Genomic DNA, 23,954 nt, shown 5'->3' on the forward strand with positions numbered 1-23,954 from the left:
TAATGAATCCCCATTTCCAAAATTTGTATAACATTGCATAAATCTGTTTGCGCATTGGGATTCTACTCAGCAGACTTTGCTAAGGTTGGGGTGTTGTCCAGCCAGCGGCCCCCCACCCCGTTCCACTCACGCCCAAGGTGGCAGCCAATGAGGCAGCTACTGGGCTGAGGACGGGCCTGACCTGCTCCGAGCCTGTCAGAGGTTGTTAGAGTTAGCGAGGCACCTGCAGTCGGCAGAAACAAGGGCACAGGTGTCACAGTCCTTCCCAATGCTGCCCTCTCATTGGCATCATAGGACATGTCATACTCACTGTCCTCTCCACAAAAAAGTTCCCCATTTCTAATTCTTAGAAAAACTCCTTAAAGAGCCCTGACAAAGGCTGGGCCAGTTGTCTTGGTCTAGTTGGGTTGGACTGGGCGGGACAGGCGACACTTGAGGCAGTGTGTTAGCATGTAGATCCACAGCGACAGGCTGCGCGGGGCTGAGCAGAATCGATACGACAGTCACAGGGACAGAAAGAGCGGGGCTTTGGGCTAACAGTCCAAGCACATTGGTCAGATCAGTCATCCACAGGAACAGCGGCCCTGACAGCCAAGCCTACAACACCCCGCCTGCAAAAAAAAAGAGGATGAACGCATCCAGCGTCATCCTTTCTTCTATAACATGCAACAGGCTCAAGTGGTAGCTGTTGTAGAACAAAAGACAAAAAAAACTATGTATGCAGTGTTAGACAAATGCAATTAACCTTTGAACTTAGAAGTAGCAACACTTTTTTGGATTTTTGAAATAAAAAGCCCATTGTCTACTAAAAGATTTAGGACATAATGTACTCTTTCATGAACTCAAAGCAGAAGATGTACAGTACGTTCAAAAAAATTTGTGTCTCAATTTCTCATATAAAAGATATTCAGATATTTACTTTTCATATAATTGGACTTTATAATTAATAATGTAATGTGTACATATTGAAACTGCTACTAAACTACGAGTACTACTACAAAATAATCTGAAATGTTTAATTAAAAAGTGGTCTGATTTTGTATAAATTAAACTAAAGTGGTCATATCAGGCAAAAAAAACATTGAAACAGTAGAACGTAAATATCAATTAAAATATCATGTGTTAAAAAAAAAATGAACAAACGTAATCATTACTGGGGGAGATAGACGAAAGAAGAAAATTTGCCGTACATTATATAGATAATTCAAACAATATTGCTCTATTTTAGTGCTTTGTAAAATAAAAATGAAAACCGCTGTGTTTCGGCAACACTTGCACATGTAGTTTAGTATTTATGGAGCCTAAATTATATTTTTTCTCTGTGAGAATTACGAAGTGAACTCTTGTGATTTGCCCCTTCTCCTTGAGCAGCAATTACACCCCTTAAATTGCTGGTGGGTGTCGCCTGTCTCAAAGACTGGATTCTTTTTTCTTTTTTTTTTCATTTTTCTTTTAGCTTCTGAATGAAATGACAGACGGTCTTTACACAAAATAACAGGGTTTGGAAATAAGAGGGTGCCAAAGCACGTCCCCAGCACTCACTAATAGCACGGAAATTGCAATTAATGTCCTCAATGGTCTTTCGTCGACCTTTTATCATGGTTTCAGATGGGCTTCCAGAGCTTTTTCATTGTGATAATTTATTCCTTTATAAACCATCTCAGGGGTTTATTCTAAGATACATGGCGGCTCTGGGTATTCTGTGTTTCTTCTCCCCTGTTTATCTCACACTATGTCAATCTTGTTAGAAAGAAAAATGTGGAGGAAGTGGTACGAGAGTTTTTATTTTTTTAAGTCTTTCAGTGCTCTGTCAGAATATTTGTTGTGCACGCATCACCGCTGTGATGAAGTCTCATTTTTCCGCAGTACAGTATCTCTCTGAAAAGTTTTTTTAATTCACTTTCTAAAAGCAACAAATGCACAACCGGGTTATTTTCACATCTACCTTTGTTTTATTTTAAAGTAAATGCTATAGCTGGTGAAAGTTCACATTAATTGTCCTCAAGCTGAAACAAACCACATATGACCATGCTGAGCAAAGCAGCGGGTACAGAACAAAAAAAGCTCAGATAAACCGTGGCAAAAAGAAAAAAAAGAAAAAGCATTACAGGCTGAAGGCTCCAGTCGTAGCTGCTTTACTGTGATGTAGCTTCAAGCACAGCAGCTCTTCCTCAGACAGACCTACGATGCACTACCCCGTCTCTAAAAAAACACGCTTGTGATCACATGATCAGATCATGGGGATCTCGTGGCATAGTGTAATCACCGACAGCAATTTTGATGTCAGTGAGACAAAAAAGAGATCCCCTGATCCGTCTCTCCCCACCTACCTCCTCCAGCTCTTCCTGAGGCGTTTCCAGGCCAGCTGAGAGACAGACCGTTTCTGAAACCCCATGCGGAGTTTGGTCAAATGTAGTGTGTGAACAATTTTATAATGTACAATATCTGATAAAATAAATATTTAGTGTGCTACTTGTGGGAAGATTTCCTGTGTCTAACTGACCATTCTACCTCATATACTGTGTCCCATAATGCACCACTACAGCGAAAGACAGTCTTGGTGGTTATGCCATAGCAAAACTCCTTTTAAGATTGCACACTACGTACTAATGATATATCCTGTGCTGTACAAGTATGCAGTACACACCGCATGCTGCATTGTGTGCTTAGTACTCAGTATGTGATTTCATAAACAGCAATAAATTCTTGATGGGGACTGGGTCTGCCTCAGGCCTGCCCTCGCCTCCTCGCAGGAAGGCATGCCCAAAACACCTGCCCTGGGAAATGTCCAGATGGCATCCTGACCAGCTACCCAAACTACATCAAAAGGCTGGTTTCGATGGTTCCTGTCGGCGTCCCCCAAGGTCTCACCTTCTAAACAGGATCCGTAGGTCTTTAGCGTGACGTCTCCCCTGATCTCAGGTGTCCACCACTGAGTTAGGGTTTGCTGTTATAACGATTACCAACCACTTTACAGCCTTAGCGCCTTATTCCTGAATGTGCAGTAGAGTCCCAGAAAAAGGCCCATTCACACACAAAATAATTAATGAGCATTCAGGAGAATGATGTCACAGTCCTCATCAAACTTTCAGACCGGTAGTCAAAGTGTCAAACGCTTCCTTGAATGAAAAATAATACATTTGCATATTGTATGAATAAATACATTTGAAATGGATCTAAAAATGGACTGCCAACCTGTCCAGGGTGTGTGTTTGCGTCAGCAGAACACTACAGTGTAGCTTTAAAAGGTTCCTGTCCAATAATAAAGCCATGTAAAACGGAGAAATCAACTTTTGTTTAGAATCTGTGGGGGAAAAGAAATCCTTTAAGAGCCCAAATTGTGCTCATGGAAACATTAATCATATCATTTCGAGGGGCTCTAATAGAATTTGTTTGCATATTTTAATATTCAAAAACAATTTCTTCTTCTATCTGAAATGCTCTGCTTGAGCTCCCCCCACATAAGTCTTTCTTCCGGATTCTGCTCTGAGTAATCGGTCAAAGATGTTGGATATCTTACAATATATTGATTTATTTTTCCTTCTTTTTTTTAAAGCATGAAAATAGTTCCTTGGCAAGCATTTTGTTAAGATTAGATATGATTATGTTGATACTCAAATTTAATGGTCTTTTTTTTTACTTCAAAATAGAGCTCCTAACACATTTCCACTAAACTACTTTTTTCTTGTGGTATTTTTACAGACAAATGGTGGCTGGCAAGATGCTCCGACTCCTTCGTCAGTGACATCGCCCACAGAAGGACCCGGGAGCGTTCATTCAGATACTTCCAACTGAATATATACATCTCGACACCTCATCCACAAAGAAAAAACATGAACTGATGTTGCTCTTCACAGTATTAAACAAAGGAATTCACTGTTTTCACAGCGAGGTCCTGTGAAATGCTAACCAGAAAAATAAAATTGTTTCCTCTGCTTATAACGTTGGACTTTTGGGATACAAAATGAGAAGTTTCACAATAAAAGTTAAAATAAAATTACAATCAATGGAAAGTTTGTACAGATTTCACATTATAATCAGAGGGCTGGGGTTACTTATTCACGCGTAATCTTTTCACTCATTATGATGAAATGATAAGATAAAGAAAATAAATTAAATCATTGGTTTTAACTGAAAATATTTCATTCTACCTCTCAGCCACTAAGAAGAGTAGAAAAATTGTCAGTGACCATTATTTGTTTTTGTAAAAATGAAACTTTTGTCTTTGCAAGCAAGAGGCACATCTTCTTACTTACATTTTGTTGTCTCTCACCTATTCTATGGTACGCCATTTAGACTTAAATATTGCTCAGTTGTTTACAATGTGTGCTTGATAAAAGTATGTTCAACTTCCCCCCTCTGTCTCCGACAAGTCAAAACTGAGTTCTGTCAGGAGATTTTACCTCTAAGGTAACCCTGTGAAGTATGTTATCTGTAAAACAATAAATAAATACTTGTCATCAACTAAGACAAGCTTGAAATTATTCATTAAGATGCAAGTTACCAACTTAAATTGTTTTACACAATGTTGACTTTGATTCTGCAGCATATTGGTAGAAAAGCTGTAACAAAAAAGACAGATTTGTCATTACATTATTTCTGCAACAGGAGGTCTGACCATGCCAACATGCTTATGTAGCCAAGTCAAAACCAAAAGTGTTTTTGCATCCTAATTCATCAATAATTTTCTTTCTCTAATTCATCTAAATTGGCTCTTCTTAAGAAGTACTGGTGTTTTTTTTTTTTTTTTTTTTTGCTTTTTTTTCCTACAAATATTAAAAGACATACAGCTTCCGGCACAGACGAAGGTTTTTCGGAGTATGTCTGTAACTGGGTCCTCAATCCATGAAGCCACAGTTCACAGAAAGAGGGACCGTATTGTGTTAACAGTTTTACATCCTAAAACTGGATGTTTGATCCTGAATCTTCAGTGCAGACCCAGAGAGACTTGACACATGAGGGCACTGATGTTCATATGAAAGATGCATGTTAGAAACCTGAACTACTGTTCAACTGGAGGACAATTCAATCTGAAGATGACATGTTTTTGAACTGTGCCCTTTCTAGAACATTTATTTACACATAAATCAACATATGACTCAACTGACACCAAAAAAAAAAATATGTAGTTCATATTTGTCTCAGTACTATCAGGCTGGTTTTGTCAGTATCAAACATTTATGAACAAAAGTTAAACATGAAGCACTCAAGACGGACAAGATATTATGTCAAATGTTTAGTTTTGTGCAGTCTAACTTACTTTATATTTTTTTGCATTGTGTGGCTTATGTGCTTTTGTGTGTGTGTTTTTTTATTTTTAATACTTAATGTAAGCTACTTTTCTTTCTTTTTTTTTCAACTATTCTTGTGAATTAACTCATAATTTTTTAACATGTGTTTTTGTGCACCTTTGTGCTTTACTTGCATTGTTTGAAGGGTTTTCAACGCATTAAAATTATATGTAATACAGTGCAGTCATCAGTATATCCGAGTTTCTTTAAATATCTGGCTTTTGAGGGAGAGTAGACTAAATTATATTCATCGGTGTTGTGGTGGAAATCATAGTCACGGCTGTGAAAGCTGAAAGGCAAGCAAGGTTAGTCAGATAGCAGACATGCCCCTTTAGATCACTCCTCACCCCCCCTGGCTGTCCTTATTAGTCCTATATACATATGTGTGTATATATATATATATATATATATATATATATATATATATATATATATATATATATATATATATATATATATATATATATATATATATTTATGAGGACAAACGCAGCAAAACATCAATGATATGTTTGGTTTCTAGTGTTGGCAGCTGTCAGAACCAGTTGAGATTTGAATTTAAGTTTCATGTGAGTACCATGATTACGCATTAGATCTCTAGTCCCTAACTATCAGCTCACATTAATCTTTATCTCAACAAATCCTTCAAGAAAGACTAAAACAAAGCAAGTTAGCCTGTCTCTGATAAATCTGCAGTGCTAATCCTCATCCTTTTTGTAAGAATGCAGAAGTACTTGAAAAGGTCTGTTATTATCTTAGACGTCTGTGTGTTGCATTGTGTACTGTTGTTTATCTCATTTGTCTCTGTGTGGCACTGTGATGAACTGATGGCGTCTCCGCGGTATACCGTGCCTCTCACCCAGCTACAGCTGGGACACGGTCCAGGTCTTGTGACCCTGAACAGGTTGAAGCGGTTATAATGAAGTGGTTATAATGGATGGCTGGATGGATGGCATTTGCTTGAGGAAACATTGTCAGCTACAGACTCGCAGTCTCATTATGCTTATCTCTCGAATCCATAAATCCAGGGTTTACTTTTAAAAAAATGTCCCAATTTATTGAACAAAAACAGAGTTCCACATGAAATCCTCATAAAAAAAGACAACCTGAAATTATCACTGAATGATGATCTACTGCACAAGAGAACCTTCCAAGAGCATATGGGGAGTTTTTATCAAAAACATGTCAATTTCAAAGTCACTCTCCAAAGATCCTGAATTTTCAGCTATTTCATTGTCTAGGTCAGCATGCTTAGAAAAAAAAACACTTATGAAGGTTTTTAGTGAAGAAAAAGCACACACTGGTAGACTGGGAGCAATCTAAAGACAAAGAATAATGCAAAAGACACAGGTGATGACATATAACAAAAAGCCTGAACTTTAGGAATACAATGCATAACTTACCCACTAAAACATCCAGCCAACAGTTAAATATGACAGAGGCACTATCGTTTCATATTGCTGTGGCCTTGCTTTGTTGCCTTTTGCAATCAACCTTTTGCAATCATTGTTTCTGTGTCAAAACAATGATAACATCAGAGGACTACAAAGATAGTTTTAAAGTAAAAAAAATACCTTTTTTGAGAGCCAAACTGGATTTGAGGTGAAAGTCTTTTGAGTTCTTTGGAGTTTACTGACCAGAAGTTAAAATTCAACAGCACAAGGTAATAATATTTAAAAAAAAAAAAAAAAAGAAAGACTGGCCATTCCTGAGCCCTGACCTAAATCCCTCTGAAAAACTTTGGACCTTCCTGCAAAATGTTCATTGCTTAAGCACCAATGTTTGGAGGAGGGTGAGAAACTACCAGCAGGCACTTTTGTTCAGTATATTTGAATATTTTATTCAAATTTTCAAAATTTTCCAATAAGAATGGCTTATCTACATTTGTATCTAAAGATATTAAGATCTGTAAGTCCGCTTTAAATTTAGTGACAGCAAAAGCTCTGACAAAGAATATTTGCACATTTGGTATTTGGTGAGTATTTCAGGGAGCAGAAACTGAGGATTATCTTGGAGAGGAACAACACTGGATACCAGACTTTGAACGTATGGAGAATAAGACTGAATGAAAGAAATATTGACTAGATTTGGGTCATCTTATTCCCTGCTTTTGCTGTCTGTTGACATTGATATCAAAATCTGCTGCGGAAAGGATGGTGATCCTCTTTTAAAATACTACAAACAACACAGCTGATGTTATCTGGCTGGACAGTTGCGTGTCTGACAGAATTACTTTCATAGCAACTGAATATTCATAATTGGGCAAACAACAGGGTCGAGGGTGTAAGGGAGCAGTTGGCGGTAAAGTCTGCAGACGGTCACAGGCCTTGACTGCTGAGTGAGTGTGAAATGCCAAAGCCAGACTGCTCTCCTGCACCCCGAGGGCAGCAAAGGAACCGGCCGGCTCTCGCCAGCAGAGAAGGAATCAAAAACAATTTGACAAGACTTCGCCCAGAAACATCATCTGGCTTGTGCAGCATCGCTCAGCTCTGCATTGCTGCAGATAAGCTTGATTATTCCAACATCAGGCCTGCAGCTGAACATCGGAAACAGAAACATGTAGTAAATAACTTGTAAAGACAGTAGGAGTAGCACTGTATTATTTAGGGATATTTGTCACGCAGTGTAATTTTAACACATCCTCCTTTCTTTGAGGTGGTGACACAGTGCCGGGTGAAATCTAATGTTGCTGTTGACATCTGCCTCCCCGGTTGTCATTGAAGTGCTGTTTAAATTACAGCTGCCGTGCAGGGGCAAGGGTGGGTGGCCCAGACACCTTGTCTCCCCTTTTCAACAGAGGCCAGCGGACTGCTCTAATGTGTAGTGACACTACGGCCCAGACCCCGCTGCTTCTGCTGCTGCTGCTGGACATGCTGCCACACAGATCCCTGGGTGCTACATCCACGAGTCACACACAAGCAGATTATATACATGTGCAAAAGACAAGGGTGTGGAATCACCATTTCTACCGCATAAGAACTACTGTTATCCATTTTCAGATGATAAACTAGTGTCTTACAGCATATATTGTAATAGTTTTTGATGTTCAAAAGTGTGTGTATGAAATTATTGAATATTAAATTACAATAGAAAAACAAAACTATTAATTTTAAACAGAAATAGAAGTGTCTCTTTCCACTAGAGGGTGACATTAACAAATAATAAAAAAATATGATAAAACATTGCTACACTTGTCTTTTTTGTCATTATCATCATTATTATTATTGTTGTGTAGATAAATGCCATAAGGTTAAATTTGTCATGTGCAAGTAACATTTCATGAATACGATTAGATTGTTGGTTTGTTTGCTTTCACAGACACAGAGGTTACATTCACAAGTTTTTATTTTTCCATTTACCCTTACACAAGATGGGAAGCTCTCCTCTCAGATCCTCCTCTCTTTTCAAGTGTGTTGTGCCACAGATCAATCTCATTATCATGCATCTTTTTCAAGTCTCTTTTACTATAGATCACTTTAAAAGAATGTTAAAAAGTGCACAGATTTTAAATGCTCGGGCCCACAAAGGAAGGAGGCCATGACCCAAAGAGACAGTTTGATGTGAATGCCCATATTTCTTGTAATTTAACCAAACACTTTCAATAAAACATATCACTGAGTGTCAAAATGACTAAATATGACTTTAAAGACACAGAAAAGATTACACATAGCAACAGATGCAAAACAAGCAGAGGTGTCAAAAGTATTCACATTCATTACTCAGGTAGAAGTATAGATACTAGAGTTTAAAAATACTCCCGTAGAATTTGAAGTATCAACTCAAGTTTTTTATTCAAGTAAAATTATTAAAGTACTGGTTTCAAAACTACTTAAAGTATAAAAGTAAAAGTAATGTAAGGGGGAAAAAAGCCATTAAGGACAAAAGCCATTGGGGCGGTAGTAGCTCAGGTAGTAGAGCGGGTCGTCCAATGATCGGAAGGTTGGCGGTTCGAATCCCGCTCTGTCCCAGTTGCTGTCCTAGTGTCCTTGGGCAAGGCACCTTACCCACCTTGCCCCGTGTGAATGTGTTTGAATGTGTATGAATGTTGGTGGTGGTCGGAGGGGCCATTTGGCACGGAATGGCAGCCACGCTTCTGTCAGTCTGCCCCAGGGCAGCTGTGGTTACAAATGTAGCTACCACCACTGGTGAGAATGTGTATGAATGAATAATGGTCTAAGTGTAGCACTTTGAGATTCATTGAATGTAAAGTGCATTACAAGTTAAATTCATTATTATTATTGAAAATGAATGCATCTTAGTATAATGCAAATATATTAAAGAACCATATATGTGTACTATTGAGCATTAACATGTGTTTCAGAGAGCAGAAGATATGATGACTAGTTGCCTTTAAGTATTGTAATGGTGCAAAAAGTCAAACTTCAGAGGCATGTTATCTTTTATCCTAACCTTTATTGGAATGTACATCCAAGTTTAGTTGCAGGAATCTGAGGGCAACGGATGTAAGAACAAAACTGGACAAGAACATTTCCGGGGGGACTGCCAATGGGAATTAGCCAATAGGCTACATTTGGGTGCATCTGCTTTTATTTTGTAAAATGCATAATGATGTGCACTGTCCCTCCTTACCAAATAAAATAAATTGAAATTGAAATCTGTGCCACAACCACAACCAAATTCACTCTATTTAACTCAATTTAACTGGATAGTTTTTTTTTAAAGGCTGAAATGAAATAGAGTAACGAGGCTGTTTTTAAAATGTAAGGAGTAAAAAGTACAGATAATTGCGTGAAAATGTAAGGAGTAAAAGTAAAAAGTTGTCTGAAAAATAATTACTCCAGTGAAGTATAGATAACCAAAATATCTACTTAAGTAAGGTAACAAAGTATTTGTACTTTGTTACTTGACACCTCTGAAAACAAGTCAAAAACAACCTTTGAGAATGTACAATAATTGAAGATATATATTTTGTTCTTATAAGAACAAATATGTCAAATCACTACAGTACAAAAGGACTCAAATTCAAATGCAACATTGCTTTTGCCTCTCTGGCCCTCCTCAGCCACTCAGCAGCCACAGCACAGGCAGGCAGGGATGTAAATGTTGTGTTTGAGCGCTCCTGGCGGCGGAGCTGCTGCAGCAGAGATGCTCCTCCTCTCCCGGCGGTGCCAAAAGGCTGATTTATGGTTCCCCGTTACACCAACGCAGAACCTACGCCGTAGGTTACGCGGCGACGCGCAGTTACCATGCGCGTCGCCGCGTACCCTACGGCGTAGGCTCTGCGTCGATTTAACGCGGAACCATAAATCAGGCTAAACCATCCGCAGGCCCGCACCGCCACTTTCTGCACACAAGAGCCCCCTTTTCCCCTCTGTGTGTGTGTGTGTGTGTGCGTGTGTGTGTGTATGTGTGTGTGTCGAAAGGAAACAACATGGCTGAAGTTGCTGTCCGGACCGAGGGAAGAAGCAAAGGGATTGTGGTAATTTAATAAAAGCACTTTGACAGGGAAGCGACAAGTGCGCAGCTGCGCAGGGAAGCGTTTGTTCGTGCAGGGATGCAACAACGTGCCCTGCCGGGCAACTTTCTGCGCTCTCGTGTAGATTAACTTTCTAAAACATGCATGTTTCTGAAGTTTGCATCTTTTTTTTATTATTTATTTTTTTGGAGTAGTGTTCTTGTTGCTGGAGTTTTTTTTGTTATTATTATTTTTTTTTTGTGAACTGTAACGTAACGTTTGCGTCTGTCTCTCTGTCCTCCCAGATCAGCGATGACTGGTCAGGTTACAGTTTGGATCTGTTCAGCTATCCAGCTCACTACTCCGGAGATCTGGACTGTGTCATCATCCCACATGGCGTGATTATGGATAGGTACGCGACTGAAACTTTCCTGCGGTTGTTGTGTTTGTTGTTTTCACAGATCACAAGACATGTCATGTCAAGTACATGTCATGTACTGTTGCTGTGGTTTAAACTTTGTGGTTTTAGGTGTTGCCTTCTTAAAATGACAGAAGTAAGGAAATAAAAAAATAAAAGAAAGTAAAAGAAAGTCTCCAGGCAAAGTTCTATAAATGATGTAATACTGGCATGTACCGGTAAACGAACCTGAATCTGAATCAAACCTTGGTCTGCACCAAGCGACACAAAACATGCAATATTTTACTGTATTACATTAAAAGCCATGGCCTTCTGTGATGACATTGCCACTGATATGAACATGAATATTTCATGCAGTTCCCCCTCATCATCATAATCATAATGGTATCCAATAAACAATGCAAAGTGCAACAAAAGTATATTCTGCTTAATGACATGAGAGAAAACTTCAGAGATTTCAAACAGAGCTATAAAGTTTTGTCAGTTGCCTTCTTAGTCAGTTGTTTTGTTGTTCCAATGCTATGAAGTAATTAAACCTAGTCACAACTCGTTTCATTTCAGTTCAATATTACACAGTGGAGCACAGAAAAAAAATCCCACATTCAGGATAGCAGTTTTCACTTTCACATTCTGTTGCCCAACCTTTGTTCACACCTTAGATGTTACGGTACTTTTGGTTATAAAATGATTTATTGCCTTAAAGCTGGCAGACACTTGCTATAATAAAAATGTAATCTTCTCAGAAAGAGCAATTAAAGAAGTAATTATATATTCATTTGCAGGTTTGACATAACTTGTATAACTTGTTTGTTGTTGTAGTCAGAGAAACATTAGTTGAACCCAAGCATTTGTGAACTGCTGCGTTAGAGTCACCTTTTCTTGTTTTTTTGAGAACTGAGCGTCTTGCTCGAAACATCATGGATGACCTGGGGGACCACGACATCGTGGTGCTGTGCGTGCTGAAAGGAGGCTACCAGTTCTGTGCAGACCTGGTGGACCGGATCAAGGCGCTCAGCTGCAACTCCGACCATACAATCCCCATGAGGGTGCAATTCATCCGTCTCAAGAGCTATCTGGTGAGGCTACCGCCCGTTTAGCACTTGGACGCTGACATTCACGTGACAATGATGAGGGATTTACAGCTAGAGATTGAATGGCAAGATGTCTGTGTCTCATGACTCGGTCAGATGATGTTCGTCATATATTATTACAGTGATTATGACAGTGGTATTTTTCTTTCTTATATTATAACTGAGTCCAATCACTTAACGTATAATAAACTTATTTATCTTTACAGAACGACCAGTCGACAGAGGATCTTCACATACTCGGAGCAGAAGATCTGTCTTTTTTAGAAGGAAAGGTAGACTTCTGAAAACAGCATTTTCTATGGTGGTGGGGGGAAAAAGTGTCTGAGTTTAGATGATACATTTTCATCATACCATACCATAACAAAGCAGAGTCATCTGAGTAGTCTGGTGGCATTTCTTCTTAAACTGCAGTGCAGCCTCAAGAGGGCAGTGTGTCCTCATATTTACTCCTTAAAGCTGAAGAAATGGTTCCCTGAATGAGATCAAAGATGGCAGTTTCTCAGCGCAGTGATCAGATACCAACTGCTCTAACGTGATTGTTTAAAGGCTTCATCCAGCTTTTCTGAGTGGAACCAAATGTGAAGTCTGTGTAAGTGTGAGGATGGTGCAGGTCAAGTGTTTTCAGGCTCACTATTCAGCTGCTTGTCTTGTAGTCAGTTGGTAAGACAATGAGTTGAAGTTTAGCTGGATGTTTGTCAAGCTCTGATAGAGTTTATATCATCTCCTGGAGTGAACTGGTTAGGGTTAGAAATAAGAAAAAGGGGTTTCACAGAAGGATCTGTAACAGCTGAATAAATGAATAAGAAACACGCACTGCCCTGCTGAAGACTTACAAAAGACGTGTTGGACTGAAGAACCATTAAAATAGCAGCACTCTCCACTCTCCTCAATTTAAGCTTACAGTTTTCCCACTTAAATTAATGGGAATCCTGCCTCCATGTTGGACTGACACAAAGGCCAAAACTTCAAGTCAACATGGGCTAGCACGGCGCTATTTGCTTCTGCATATTTACAGATTCTTGTTAAAAAAAAAACACTAAAAAACAGAAGTTAATAAAGCTGCTCCTAGCGTCAAAAAGCCCAGAGTGCTCTGATTGGTCAGCTCTTGCAACCTGATTACAGACCACAAATCATCTACAACTTTACTGCCTATTGACGTTAACATATGCATTTCATTGCATAAAAGTTGGTAAATGCTCCTGAGTGCAGGGTGAGTCATGAAAAGTTATTTTAATTGTTGCATTCAACCTCAAAATACCATAAATATCTGTAAAATACACTGTTACGTCATCAATGCATGCCATGCTGTTGTGTAGAGGACAGATGTAATACTAATAAAACATCATCATTGTTTTGTATTGTGACATAAGTTATATACCGGCAACAGTAGGCTTTTATACTGTAAATGCATAATACAAATTTCAAGACTAAGGTGGTGAATTGAAGTTATTCATAATCATATCTATTTACAAGTGTATTGTATCATCATGTTGCTATTTGCAGTCCAGATGGTAACACACTATCTTGCATATATTCAGAATTTACTCAAAATTAGACCTGAGCTCTCTAGGAAGTGCTGCTTCACTGGTGTGAGCTAAATATGTGACACGGGCATATTATATCATTCATTTGTGCCCTTCTTGCAACATAGTTTACAAACAACTGCTTCCTCTTGCTACTTTACACGCGGTGTGTAGTTGATTAATTAATTGTTTTTCCTGGGTTTACTTCACCCTGAATAAATCTTTATGAATAATGAGTCTTAAATAAAGTTCAACTTAATGCTTGGGTGAATCCTTTACTTGATAAGTTGAGTAAACTGAAGTTTGATGAGTTGAGTTTGAGTTCTTGCTAAGTTGAACTAAAGCTAAGGTTTGATTCTTAGTGTCCAGCTGTCTCTTTGTGATTTGACAGATGTTTGCAGATTCAGCGATATCAATCTGATAATTAAATCGGCATTACTGGAACGTAAATGTCCCTTTCTGTGCTGGATTCTTTATTTAGGATACAATCAAAGAAATGCCTTACTGATTTGGTTTAGGATTTAATGTATTTGAGTGGGTGTGACTGTATTCTGCATTCAATTATTTCAAGTATAAGAAGCTCATACACAATGATTGCCTTGTACTTTTTGCCAACTCTTTGTCCTATTTTAAATTGTAAAAATGATAACAAAACATGTGGTTTAATCAAAAGATGCAACAGTTAGTTTTTAGATCAAGAGTAATTGTCCTTTCTCTCTTCTTTGTCCAACATGCTCTTGTAAGAACGTACTGATTGTGGAGGTAAGTGAACCTTATTTTTGCATTTTTTTTCCCTTTTATTTTAATGTAATGGGCCCTTATGTATTGTTGTGGTCAGTTATCCAGGCCACGAGAGGCCATTTGAACTTTTTCTGCTGCAGGACTTCAACATGAGGAAATGTTTTAATTGTGTGACCTATATTCAGGAAACCAGATTGGATCGCCAACTTTGCCCATGATTGAGTTGTATATTGGAAATCATTCATGATAAATACTGTCATGCAGAAACTGCATGACAATACAGTTTGAAACAGCCAGTCATTAGTCAGTGCCCAACTATCCGTGAAGATAGCCTCAGTTTTTTTTCAACCATTGCTACTGTTCTTCTACTCGATGAGACAGCCTTTTGCTGTTTTTCAGGAGAAACCTTATACAGATATTACTTATTCTATTAAGCTGTCTCTTAAAATTTTAAAACTTCAACAAGATATTAGTTCAAAGTTGCTGTAATTGATATTATAACACATAGCTATCATGGATGATGTTAACACATAAAAAGTGACAGTTGAGCAGCGTTCTGCTACCTGTTCAGTGTACTAAAATGAGTATGAATATTTAATTCTGTTCTCCCCTCATTAGCTCCAGATCACAATCTGTCAAATGTGTTCCTAATCTTATACAATTAACAATGTGTAATGCAACAAAAGTGTATTCTACTTATTCCATTATTGAAATTCCATTTTAGTTTCAGCATCCAGGTTTTTTTCCCGCTCACTGCCACTGTGAGCGTCCCACAGTAATGATTCAAAGACTTCAGCTAAGTGGCACACTTTAAATTGAGTGGCAAGTTGGCTTCTCCATCGCATTTACTCCTAGAAAAGAAGATTTGGTCATTTTGGTCACCATTAAACTGTTGAATACCAATTATACGTACATATGTTAAATAGACTTACAAGCTATTGTTATTTGTCTGCGTTTCTTCATTGGCATTCTCCTGCTTTCTCAACTCAGTTTTTCTGACTTCCTCCTCACAGGGCATCGTGGGCACAGGAAAGACAATGAAGACTCTCCTGAAGCATGTCAAAGCGTTCAGGCCCAAAATGATCAAAGTAGCAGGGTAAAGTCATCCAAACATGACCAGTCCCGTTTGCTCGCTTTATGAGTCACTCATTTTCCACCTTTCTGCTTTGTTTTTCCCCAGACTGCTGGTGAAGAGAGTTCAACAAAGCTCAGCGTGTGTTCCTGACTGTAGGTATCTGACCAACCCTTTTATGTGCTCATGAGGCAGTTCATTGATATAAGTGATTGGATGATGGAAACATTTGCACCTAATGTTCATCTTTGTCATGTCATGTTTTCAGATGTCGGCTTTGAGATACCTAATCGTTTTGTGGTTGGATATGCGTTGGACTACAATGAGTATTTTAGGGACCTCAACGTGAGTCAGACAGCAATAACTTTATTTAGAGGAAGAGCTTAGGATGTCAGTTCTGTAACACTGTATCAAGCGTCACATATATCTCAAACACATTTTTGCATCAATTGGTACAGAACTTTCTTAAATTCTCAGTTTTGACTATGCTTTTTCTTATTTTTCTAGCATATATGTGCGATCAGCGAAAGTGGGAAGAAGAAATATAAAATCTAAAGAGAGGACAGCAACAGCAGAAAGTTTCACACACACGGCCTCTTTTAATTCCAGGCCATTTCCCGAAGATGCCATTCACCCACAGCTGCTGTGGTAGCTTCCAGTCTGAAGCAGCCGTTATAACATTCCTTCGATTAAAAAATATACTTAATAGTAATACACACCAATATTTCAGTCAGTCATATAGGAACAAAAACAAGTATCTACTTTTTGTGTCTTAATACTGTATAACAGGTTAATTCTCTGTATTAACAAACCAGTGCACATGGTACATGTTTACTACTTAGGAAATCAGCGGTTTGATTTTGAGGATCTGATTCTGAAACTAATGATATTTCTGTTGTACTTCTTATGGAATGTTAGACCACTTGGTAATTTGGATGTGTACATTATAGATGTTTTTTCAAGTCTGGTAAACAACTGGAACATTTTTGAAAGACGGTTTATTTTTAATTTCTTCACTTGTAAATTGCCTTTTGAACATTTATTTGATAATTCTTATATCACTTCTAATGCTCAGGGGCAAGCAATTTACTGTTGGTGACATTACATAGACTAACTACCTCTCTTGTTTTCTTCAGTTTTTGATTTGGCGTACTTTTCTCCTTAATCTTTTTACACTTTATTCATATAATAAAGCATTTTTAACATTTCTGTATGCTGTAGAGATGTTCCACTAAATTATAAATGTCCCCTCGTGACTCGTGTAATTTGAAGTGGTTCCTTGGTTGAGCTCACAAGATAGAAAAGCCTTTGTGTAATATGTTTGTCTCGGACTGCTGATATTTAATGGTTCTCATCTAAACAACCACTGTATGGTTTATGACAATAAGCTGCAAGAACGTTTTTTTTCTTCGGGGGAAAGGGGCATAAATGCTGGGGAAAAAAAATAAAGAAAAAAAGAAAACCCCATCAGCAAGTACATCATGATGACACAATCCCTGGTGAGCATTTTGTACCCCGGTTTTTCCTCTGTAAGTAAAGAATTGTAAAAAAAAAAATTGTTTACAGCCTGCAAGGGGAAAAAAACCCAAAAAGGGAAAAAAAAGAACGTAACTCACTTGAAACAGCATCACCCTGCTGAGTATGCTCATTGTTATGAAACTAACAAAAGACTTGAGAGACTAAAAACAAAGCTACCAGAGCACAAGCCTGCAACCTCTGTGGATATAATATTTCAATGTCAACCTAAAGTAATTTTCATTTTAAATAATCTTTAGGTGACTTTGAATCTAAATACCTAGTCTGGTGATTTTCTCAACTATCATTTTTACTGCACAGAAACCTTTGTATATATATATATATATATATATATATATATATATATATATATATATATATATATATATATATATATATATATATATATATATATATATATATATATATATATATATATATATATATATATATATATATATATATATATATATATATATACATATGAACCCACAATTCAGTTTGTCAATGCCTCACTGAAAGGAGGTTTGTTTGTTTGTAGATACCCCTCATCTAAGCCAATAATATTTAATTTAATTTCAAATGTATTTACTCTTTTCACTGTCACGCCCACCTCCAATATTCAATAACATTTATCTGTTCTTGCTGTTGAGTGGATTAAAAAAAAAAACTGTATTCTTTTACTTAGGCTTCAAACTGAATATTGCACAATGAAACAGTATGAAAGGAAATCCAAAATCAAACTTTTTATGATTTTGTATTTAAAGATTGATTGATTGATGGAAATCTTTATTTCGAGCATACAAAAAACAAAAAACAATTTCACAAAACAAAAAAGAATACAAATAAACAGTCATTAAACAAAATCAAAGGGAAATAAACCTCCATGCCCGAAAAGAAATAAGAGGAAGTAAAAAAAACTTTGGGTCCTACCCCTTGTTTCTATTTCAATTTTGCCTAAAAAATAAAAATAAGAAAAAACAGCAAGCTTTACTTCATCAAAAAATTATACCTAAATTATACCTATACATATACAACATACAACATATATATATATATATATATATATATATATATATATATATATATATATATATATATATATATATATATATATATATATATATATATATATATATATATATATATATATATATATATATATATACATCTTATCATAAACAATATAATCATTATTATATATAACATTTTATATACGTACATTATGCTGAATCCCCACACAATCACTACCTCATGTTTATTTGTATTTGCTTTTGAATCTGTAGATGGTTGGGCATTGTTTCAGCTCCTTACTCAGACTGTTCCATAGCCTCACTCCACTGTTTGAAATGCAACATATTTTGCTTGTAGTTCTACATGACTGTAATTTAAAATGAATTGGTTCCCTTAATTCATATATCCCCTGTCTTTCCTGAAACATTTGCTGTATTTGTCCGGGTAAAGAGTTATTTCTGGCTTTGTATATTATTTGTGCAGTCCTTAACTCTGCAATATCAAACAATTGTATTATTTTGGTTTTAACGAACAATGGATTGGTTATGGTAGTCAGAAAAGGATGAGTTGACCCCCGAAGTTTGAAAGAGTCTCTTTCTCTTGTTTTTTCAAGACCTGAGCATCTCGTTCGAAACACCATGGATGCCCAGGGGGACCACGACATCGTGGTGCTGTGCGCTGAAAAAAGCCTACCAGTTCTGTGCAAACCTGGTTCGTCTCATCTCATCCGTCTCAAGAGCTATCTGGTGAGCCTACCGCCCGTTTAGCATTTGGACGCTGACACTTGTGTGAGAATGATGAGGTATATTTCATTTTCATATAGCACTTAACTTTAATCTCTTAACCTTGTGAAATAAACATTTATCTTCAGCAAATAATTAGTTGACAGAAGATCTTCTTAGACTCTGAGCAGAAAATCTGTCTTTATTTGGCAGGATATTTATCATGAGGAAAAAAAACAAAAGTAAGCTACCTGAATTGATTTGATTTGATTTGATTTGATTTGATTTATTTTATTTTTGTACATGTAAAAAAAACACTTTGTGAGAAGTTTAAGAAAACAAAACAACAAAACAAAGAATTTCATGCTTTAAAACGAGTAGGAAGAAGTGTAAACTTATTTAGTCCTACCCCCATTCACTGATCATTCAGATGATACACACATGTTTGTGCTCCTTTTCTCCAAAACTGTAGAGAAGGTATTGGACCAGATAAGCATGTTGCTTCTCCTTGCTTATTTTTTGGACATAACAATAAAAAATTTGTTTTGACAGAAAATCAGTTGTTTTTGTTCTTTTCTTTTGTATATCTATATTTAATGTGTGCACGTAGATATGAGAGTATAAGTATTTGTGCAAGTATATGTATGGAGGTGTATGTTTAGATAGATGTTGTGGCATTTCTTGTGCTATTGGATGGTGGAGCAGCCTCAAGAGGGCAGTCTGTCCTCATATTTACTCCTTAAAGCTGAAGAAATGGTTCCCTGAATGAGATCAAAGATGGCAGTTTCTCAGCGCAGTGATCAGATAACAACTGCTCTAATGTGATTGTTTAAAGGCTTCATCCAGCTTTTCTGAGTGGAACCAAATGTGAAGTCTGTGTAAGTATGAGGATGGTGCAGGTCAAGTGTTTTCAGGCTCACTATTCAGCTGCTTGTCTTGTAGTTAGTTGGTAAGACAATGAGTTGAAGTTTAGCTGGATGTTTGTCAAGCTCTGGTAGAGTTTATGTCATCTCCTGGAGTGAACTGGTTAAGCACAGCCCTGTGGGGTGACCACAAGACTAATTTGGGTAGTTCCCAAGACAGTTTCTTAAATTGGAAATAAGACAAAGGGGTTTCACAGAAGGATCTGTAACAGCTGTATAAATGAATAAGAAACACGCACTGCCCTGCTGAAGACTTACAAAAGACGTGTTGGACTGGCAATGATAATATTATTTCATTACAGGGTCACCTTTTTATAATTTAAACAATTAATTGCGACAATGAATAATCTACTGATCACTGCACTCTACAGTAAACTAATATAATCTTAAAATGGTTAGCTTTGTTTTTTAAATAGTTAAAAATCAAAAGGCACATTTTAGTTTACAATTCAGGAGGAAAAAGAAAATGAAACCAGAAAATGTTTACTTCAAAATGGATATAAGAGTATTTTCTTGGCACATTGTCTTTAAAAGAGCATTAAAACAGCAGCACTTTCCTCGATTTAAGCTTACAGTTTTCCCACTTAAGTTAATGGAAATCCTGCGTCCATGTTGGATTGACACAAAGGCCAAAACTTGAAGTCAACATGTAGACATGCATTGCATGCATTTCATTGCTTACAAAATGTATTGTCATTGTTGGGCCCATGCTTTTGTATATAGGACAGTTGCAAGAAAACATCATATATTACATTAAAATATCAAATGTGCTTCCAGAAAGATTTTAACTGTGAGCTCAACATCATAGCTACATTGTAGTGTGATACACTGTGTAAGTGATATTCTAGCTGTAGTATGCTTTAATAGTGTCAAGTTTGCTCATAATGGTAATACAATTATCAAAATTAAATTGGTGGACTTGAGCTTTTTTCTCATGCTCACAGTTATTCAGTAGTGTATTTTGTCAATTGGTTCACTGGATGTGCATTGTTTGTACTCACATATACCACAATAATTTAATTTGATTGTGATTTTAGTTTTGACCTGGTTTAGAAATAAGAGTTTGTGACAGATCTTCTTTGTCTCGTAATCCCTGATTGGTTGAAATCTTAGCTTGAGAAACCTCTGGATTTGATCCAGACAAACTTGTTATGCTTTTTTCAGTCGATTGGAGACAAACTATCTAGGATACAAGCAGGATTAAACAAAAAATAGACCTGCGCTCTCTGTCTGAACAAAACTTAACCTGTGTCAATTTGCACTTTGAAGTATCCTTTCAGTCGATATAGACATGAAGGACACTGTGCTTCTCCTCTTCACCAACTCCATCACCATCAGTGTACATCTGTGTGTCAAAACATGAATCGCTGGAAATTAGCAGACCAGTCATGAGGCAGCAAAGCTATTTTTGAGAAGTATAATTTAATTCAGCTGCTCGTAAATTTAGTCACAAAGCTGAACACAGACAGACGAGTGCAGCAAGTACCTGAAGCATGAAAAGGATATGAGGTAGTCAGTTTGAGTCCCCTTTCCTCCTTTCCTCTCAGTATTTCCAGTATATGTGTGAAATCCCTGAGCTCCATGTGATGCACAGTTAAATTTAGTAGAGTGTTTGCAACCAGGAGGTGTTGCTTCACTGGTGTGAGCTAAATATGTGACACAGAACCAATTATATAATTCATTTGTGCCCTTCTTGCAACATAGTTTACAAACAACTGCTTCCTCTTACTACTTTACACGTGGTGTGTAGTTCATTACTTTATATTTCTCCTGGGTTTACTTCACCCTGAATAAAACTTTATAAATAATGAGGCCTAAATAAAGTCCAGCTTCATGCTTGGATGAATCCTTTTACTTGAAAAGTTGAGTAAACTGGAGTGTGATGAGTTGAGTTTTATCTTGACCTTGCTAAGTGGAACTGAAGTTTTGCTGTTTTTTCCTAACGGATGCATATTTATTGTTGTGGTTGGTTATCCAGGGCATGAGAAACAATTTGAAGTTTTTTGCTGCAGGACTCCAGCATGAGGACATGTTGTAATTGTGTGACCTATATAAAGGAAGCCAGACATGATCACAATTTTACCCTTGACTGAGTTCTGTATTGGAAATAAATGTGCTGATGTCATTTGTGATAAATACCATGGCTATTGTTGTTTTTATCAGCGAGACAGCCTTACGGTAGTTCTTTCAGGAGGATCCTTGAGAATCCTTTGAAGCTTCAACAAGACATTTATTCAAAGTTGCTATGATCAATATTGTAATACACGTTGGATGATCTAACCTCATATGAAGTGATGGTTGAGCATCGCTCCACTACCTGTCCAGTCTCAACCTGAAAATAAAGCCAGCCAGCACAGCAATCAGCCAGACTGTTTCTTCATTGGCATTCTCCTGCTTTCTCAACTCAGTTTTTCTGACTTCCCCCTCACAGGGCATCGTGGGCACAGGAAAGACAATGAAGACTCTCCTAAACCATGTCAAAGCTTTCAAGCCAAAAATGATCAAAGTAGCAGGGTAAAGTCATCCAAACACAGTTTGCTCACTTTATGAGTCACTCATTTTCCATATTGTAGTCTAGACCAAGGACTTGAGTAGGTGAAAATAAATAAATAATGCAACTCTGTGGTGTCCCAACAGACAGAAACTGACACTTTTAAATAATTTCTGCTTTGTTTTTCCCCAGACTGCTGGTGAAGAGAGTTCAACAAAGCTCAGCGTGTGTTCCTGACTGTATGTATCTGACCAACCCTTTTATGTGCTCATGAGTCAGTTTATTGATATGAGTGACTGGATGATGGAAAGGTTTGTAGCTAATGTTCATCTTTGTCATGTCATGTCTTCAGACGTCGGCTTTGAGATACCGAATCGTTTTGTGGTTGGATATGCGTTGGACTACAATGAGTATTTTAGAGACCTCAATGTGAGTCAGACAGCAATAACTTTATTTAGAGGAAGAGCTCAGGATGTGAGTCCTGTAACACTGTATCAAGCGTCACACATAAATCAAACAAATTTTTTGCATTGATTGTTACAAAACATTCCTATAACCTCCATTTTTACTATGCTTTTTTCTTATTTTTTAAGTATGGTACATATTGGTGATATGGGAATCTGGAAAGAAGAAATGTAAAATCTAAAGAGAGGACAGCAACAGAAGAAACTTCCACACACGTCTAATAAAACACGCTCATTCTCTGTTAACAAACTGATGGGACATGTTTACTATAGGAAACTTTTTAACTCACATGTATATTGTCTGTTAAACCTTTAATTTGTTAATTCTGGTATCACTTTTAATGCCCAGAGGCAAACAATTGCTGGTCTTATATATTATAAACTACCTTGGTTTTCTCTCTTTTTTTGACTACAGGTACTTTTCTCTTTACTCTCTTTTTTACAATGTATCATGTAATTAGGTACTTTTAACAATTCTGTATGCTGTAAGAGAGATGTTCCACAAAACTATGAATGTTCCCTCGTGATTTTAGTAATTTGAAGTGGTTCTTTGGTTGAGCTCTCACAAGATAGAAAGGCCTTTATGTAATATGTTTGTCTTGTGCTGCTGATATTTAAAAGGGTAGATCTGAGCCTCATCTATATAATCCTTGCATGTTTTATGGCAATAAGCTGCTAGGACTTTGTACTGGTCAGTTTAATTTGACAGGGACTCTTTCATAATCAGTGTATAACTGCACATTTCAACCACAGACACAATCTTCACGTAAATCCTAAGTTAAATGCAACTGAACTAATAAGAGAAACAAAAAGTGAGTGTTTAGCTGCTGTGCTCTGTATTTACACCTGACATGTGACTCGCAGTCTTTAATGGGAACATGGAGTGCAGTGAAGACTTAACGGTTTTTCTTTTGGCTTTCGGGGATTACAGTGAATTGACTCTGACCTTTTAAGAGATCTGAACAATAATGTGATCAAATCCATCAAGAAAATTGCATGACAATGTTGTCTAGATTTTACCCATTAGTTAAAGTGGATCTTTTATTGAAGTAAAAAAATATAAACACTAAAATAGTATATTTCATAATTTCAAATAAAAGGATATGAGATAAAACAGATAGGCTACTAAGATTAAAATCTTAGCCTTATGAGAAAGTTATAATTCATTCAAATCTGAGGTATCACTGAAATCAAACTAATATCCACAGTGGAAGTAGAAGAGGTTGGACAAGACAGCTTTGTGAAAGTCTCCTCCCTCAACTGACCTCTCCAA

The 23,954-nt window shown here is 37.1% G+C and overlaps 3 protein-coding genes across 5 annotated transcripts in view; all 3 read left to right on the forward strand.

Annotated features, from left to right (window-relative positions):
- Positions 1 to 5,638, forward strand: part of pbx1a (pre-B-cell leukemia homeobox 1a) — a 46,828-nt gene extending 41,190 nt beyond the window's left edge. The window contains exon 9 of the mRNA XM_061732312.1: positions 3,703 to 5,638. Coding sequence (XP_061588296.1) covers positions 3,703 to 3,795 — 93 coding nt within the window. The 3' untranslated portion in view covers positions 3,796 to 5,638. The remainder of the gene's footprint in view (positions 1 to 3,702) is intronic.
- A 4,988-nt stretch (positions 5,639 to 10,626) lies between these two features.
- LOC133452730 (hypoxanthine-guanine phosphoribosyltransferase-like) lies at positions 10,627 to 16,763 on the forward strand. Of its 3 annotated transcripts, none has more exons than XR_009783277.1 (9): positions 10,627 to 10,731; positions 11,013 to 11,119; positions 12,018 to 12,201; positions 12,423 to 12,488; positions 14,484 to 14,501; positions 15,494 to 15,576; positions 15,661 to 15,711; positions 15,821 to 15,897; positions 16,060 to 16,763. XR_009783277.1 is itself a non-coding variant. In XM_061732314.1 (9 exons), the coding sequence occupies exons 1-9, from the start codon at positions 10,684 to 10,686 to the stop codon at positions 16,105 to 16,107; spliced, it is 678 nt and encodes a 225-aa protein (XP_061588298.1). In that variant the 5' UTR covers positions 10,627 to 10,683; the 3' UTR covers positions 16,108 to 16,763. The 3 variants fall into 3 exon arrangements, 2 of the variants coding, with proteins under 2 accessions (XP_061588298.1, XP_061588299.1); XM_061732314.1 differs by having other exon boundaries at positions 15,661 to 15,707; XM_061732315.1 differs by lacking the exon at positions 10,627 to 10,731 and adding an exon at positions 10,755 to 10,848 and having other exon boundaries at positions 15,661 to 15,707.
- Positions 16,764 to 18,703: 1,940 nt separating this feature from the next.
- On the forward strand, positions 18,704 to 23,383 carry LOC133451962 (phosphoribosyltransferase domain-containing protein 1-like). The gene is made up of 5 exons (XM_061731131.1): positions 18,704 to 18,827; positions 22,158 to 22,240; positions 22,410 to 22,456; positions 22,570 to 22,691; positions 22,811 to 23,383. Exons 1-5 carry the CDS (start codon positions 18,720 to 18,722, stop codon positions 22,826 to 22,828), a joined length of 378 nt encoding a protein of 125 aa, XP_061587115.1. The 5' UTR covers positions 18,704 to 18,719; the 3' UTR covers positions 22,829 to 23,383.
- Positions 23,384 to 23,954: the final 571 nt, after the last annotated feature.

The sequence above is a fragment of the Cololabis saira genome, chromosome 10, assembly GCF_033807715.1.
Source record: "Cololabis saira isolate AMF1-May2022 chromosome 10, fColSai1.1, whole genome shotgun sequence".
Taxonomy (NCBI): Eukaryota; Metazoa; Chordata; class Actinopteri; order Beloniformes; family Belonidae; genus Cololabis; species Cololabis saira.

Bases quoted from the DNA above. Each gene is read 5' to 3' on its own strand.
- LOC133451962 (XM_061731131.1), top strand. From the start codon at position 18,720: ATGGATGCCCAGGGGGACCACGACATCGTGGTGCTGTGCGCTGAAAAA. The intron at 18,828-22,157 runs GTGAGCCTACCG...TCCCCCTCACAG, and splicing joins TCCGTCTCAAGAGCTATCTG to GGCATCGTGGGCACAGGAAA. The intron at 22,457-22,569 runs GTATGTATCTGA...TCATGTCTTCAG, and splicing joins CTCAGCGTGTGTTCCTGACT to ACGTCGGCTTTGAGATACCG.
- LOC133452730 (XM_061732314.1), top strand. From the start codon at position 10,684: ATGGCTGAAGTTGCTGTCCGGACCGAGGGAAGAAGCAAAGGGATTGTG. The intron at 12,202-12,422 runs GTGAGGCTACCG...TTATCTTTACAG, and splicing joins TCCGTCTCAAGAGCTATCTG to AACGACCAGTCGACAGAGGA. The intron at 15,898-16,059 runs GTGAGTCAGACA...TTATTTTTCTAG, and splicing joins AGTATTTTAGGGACCTCAAC to CATATATGTGCGATCAGCGA.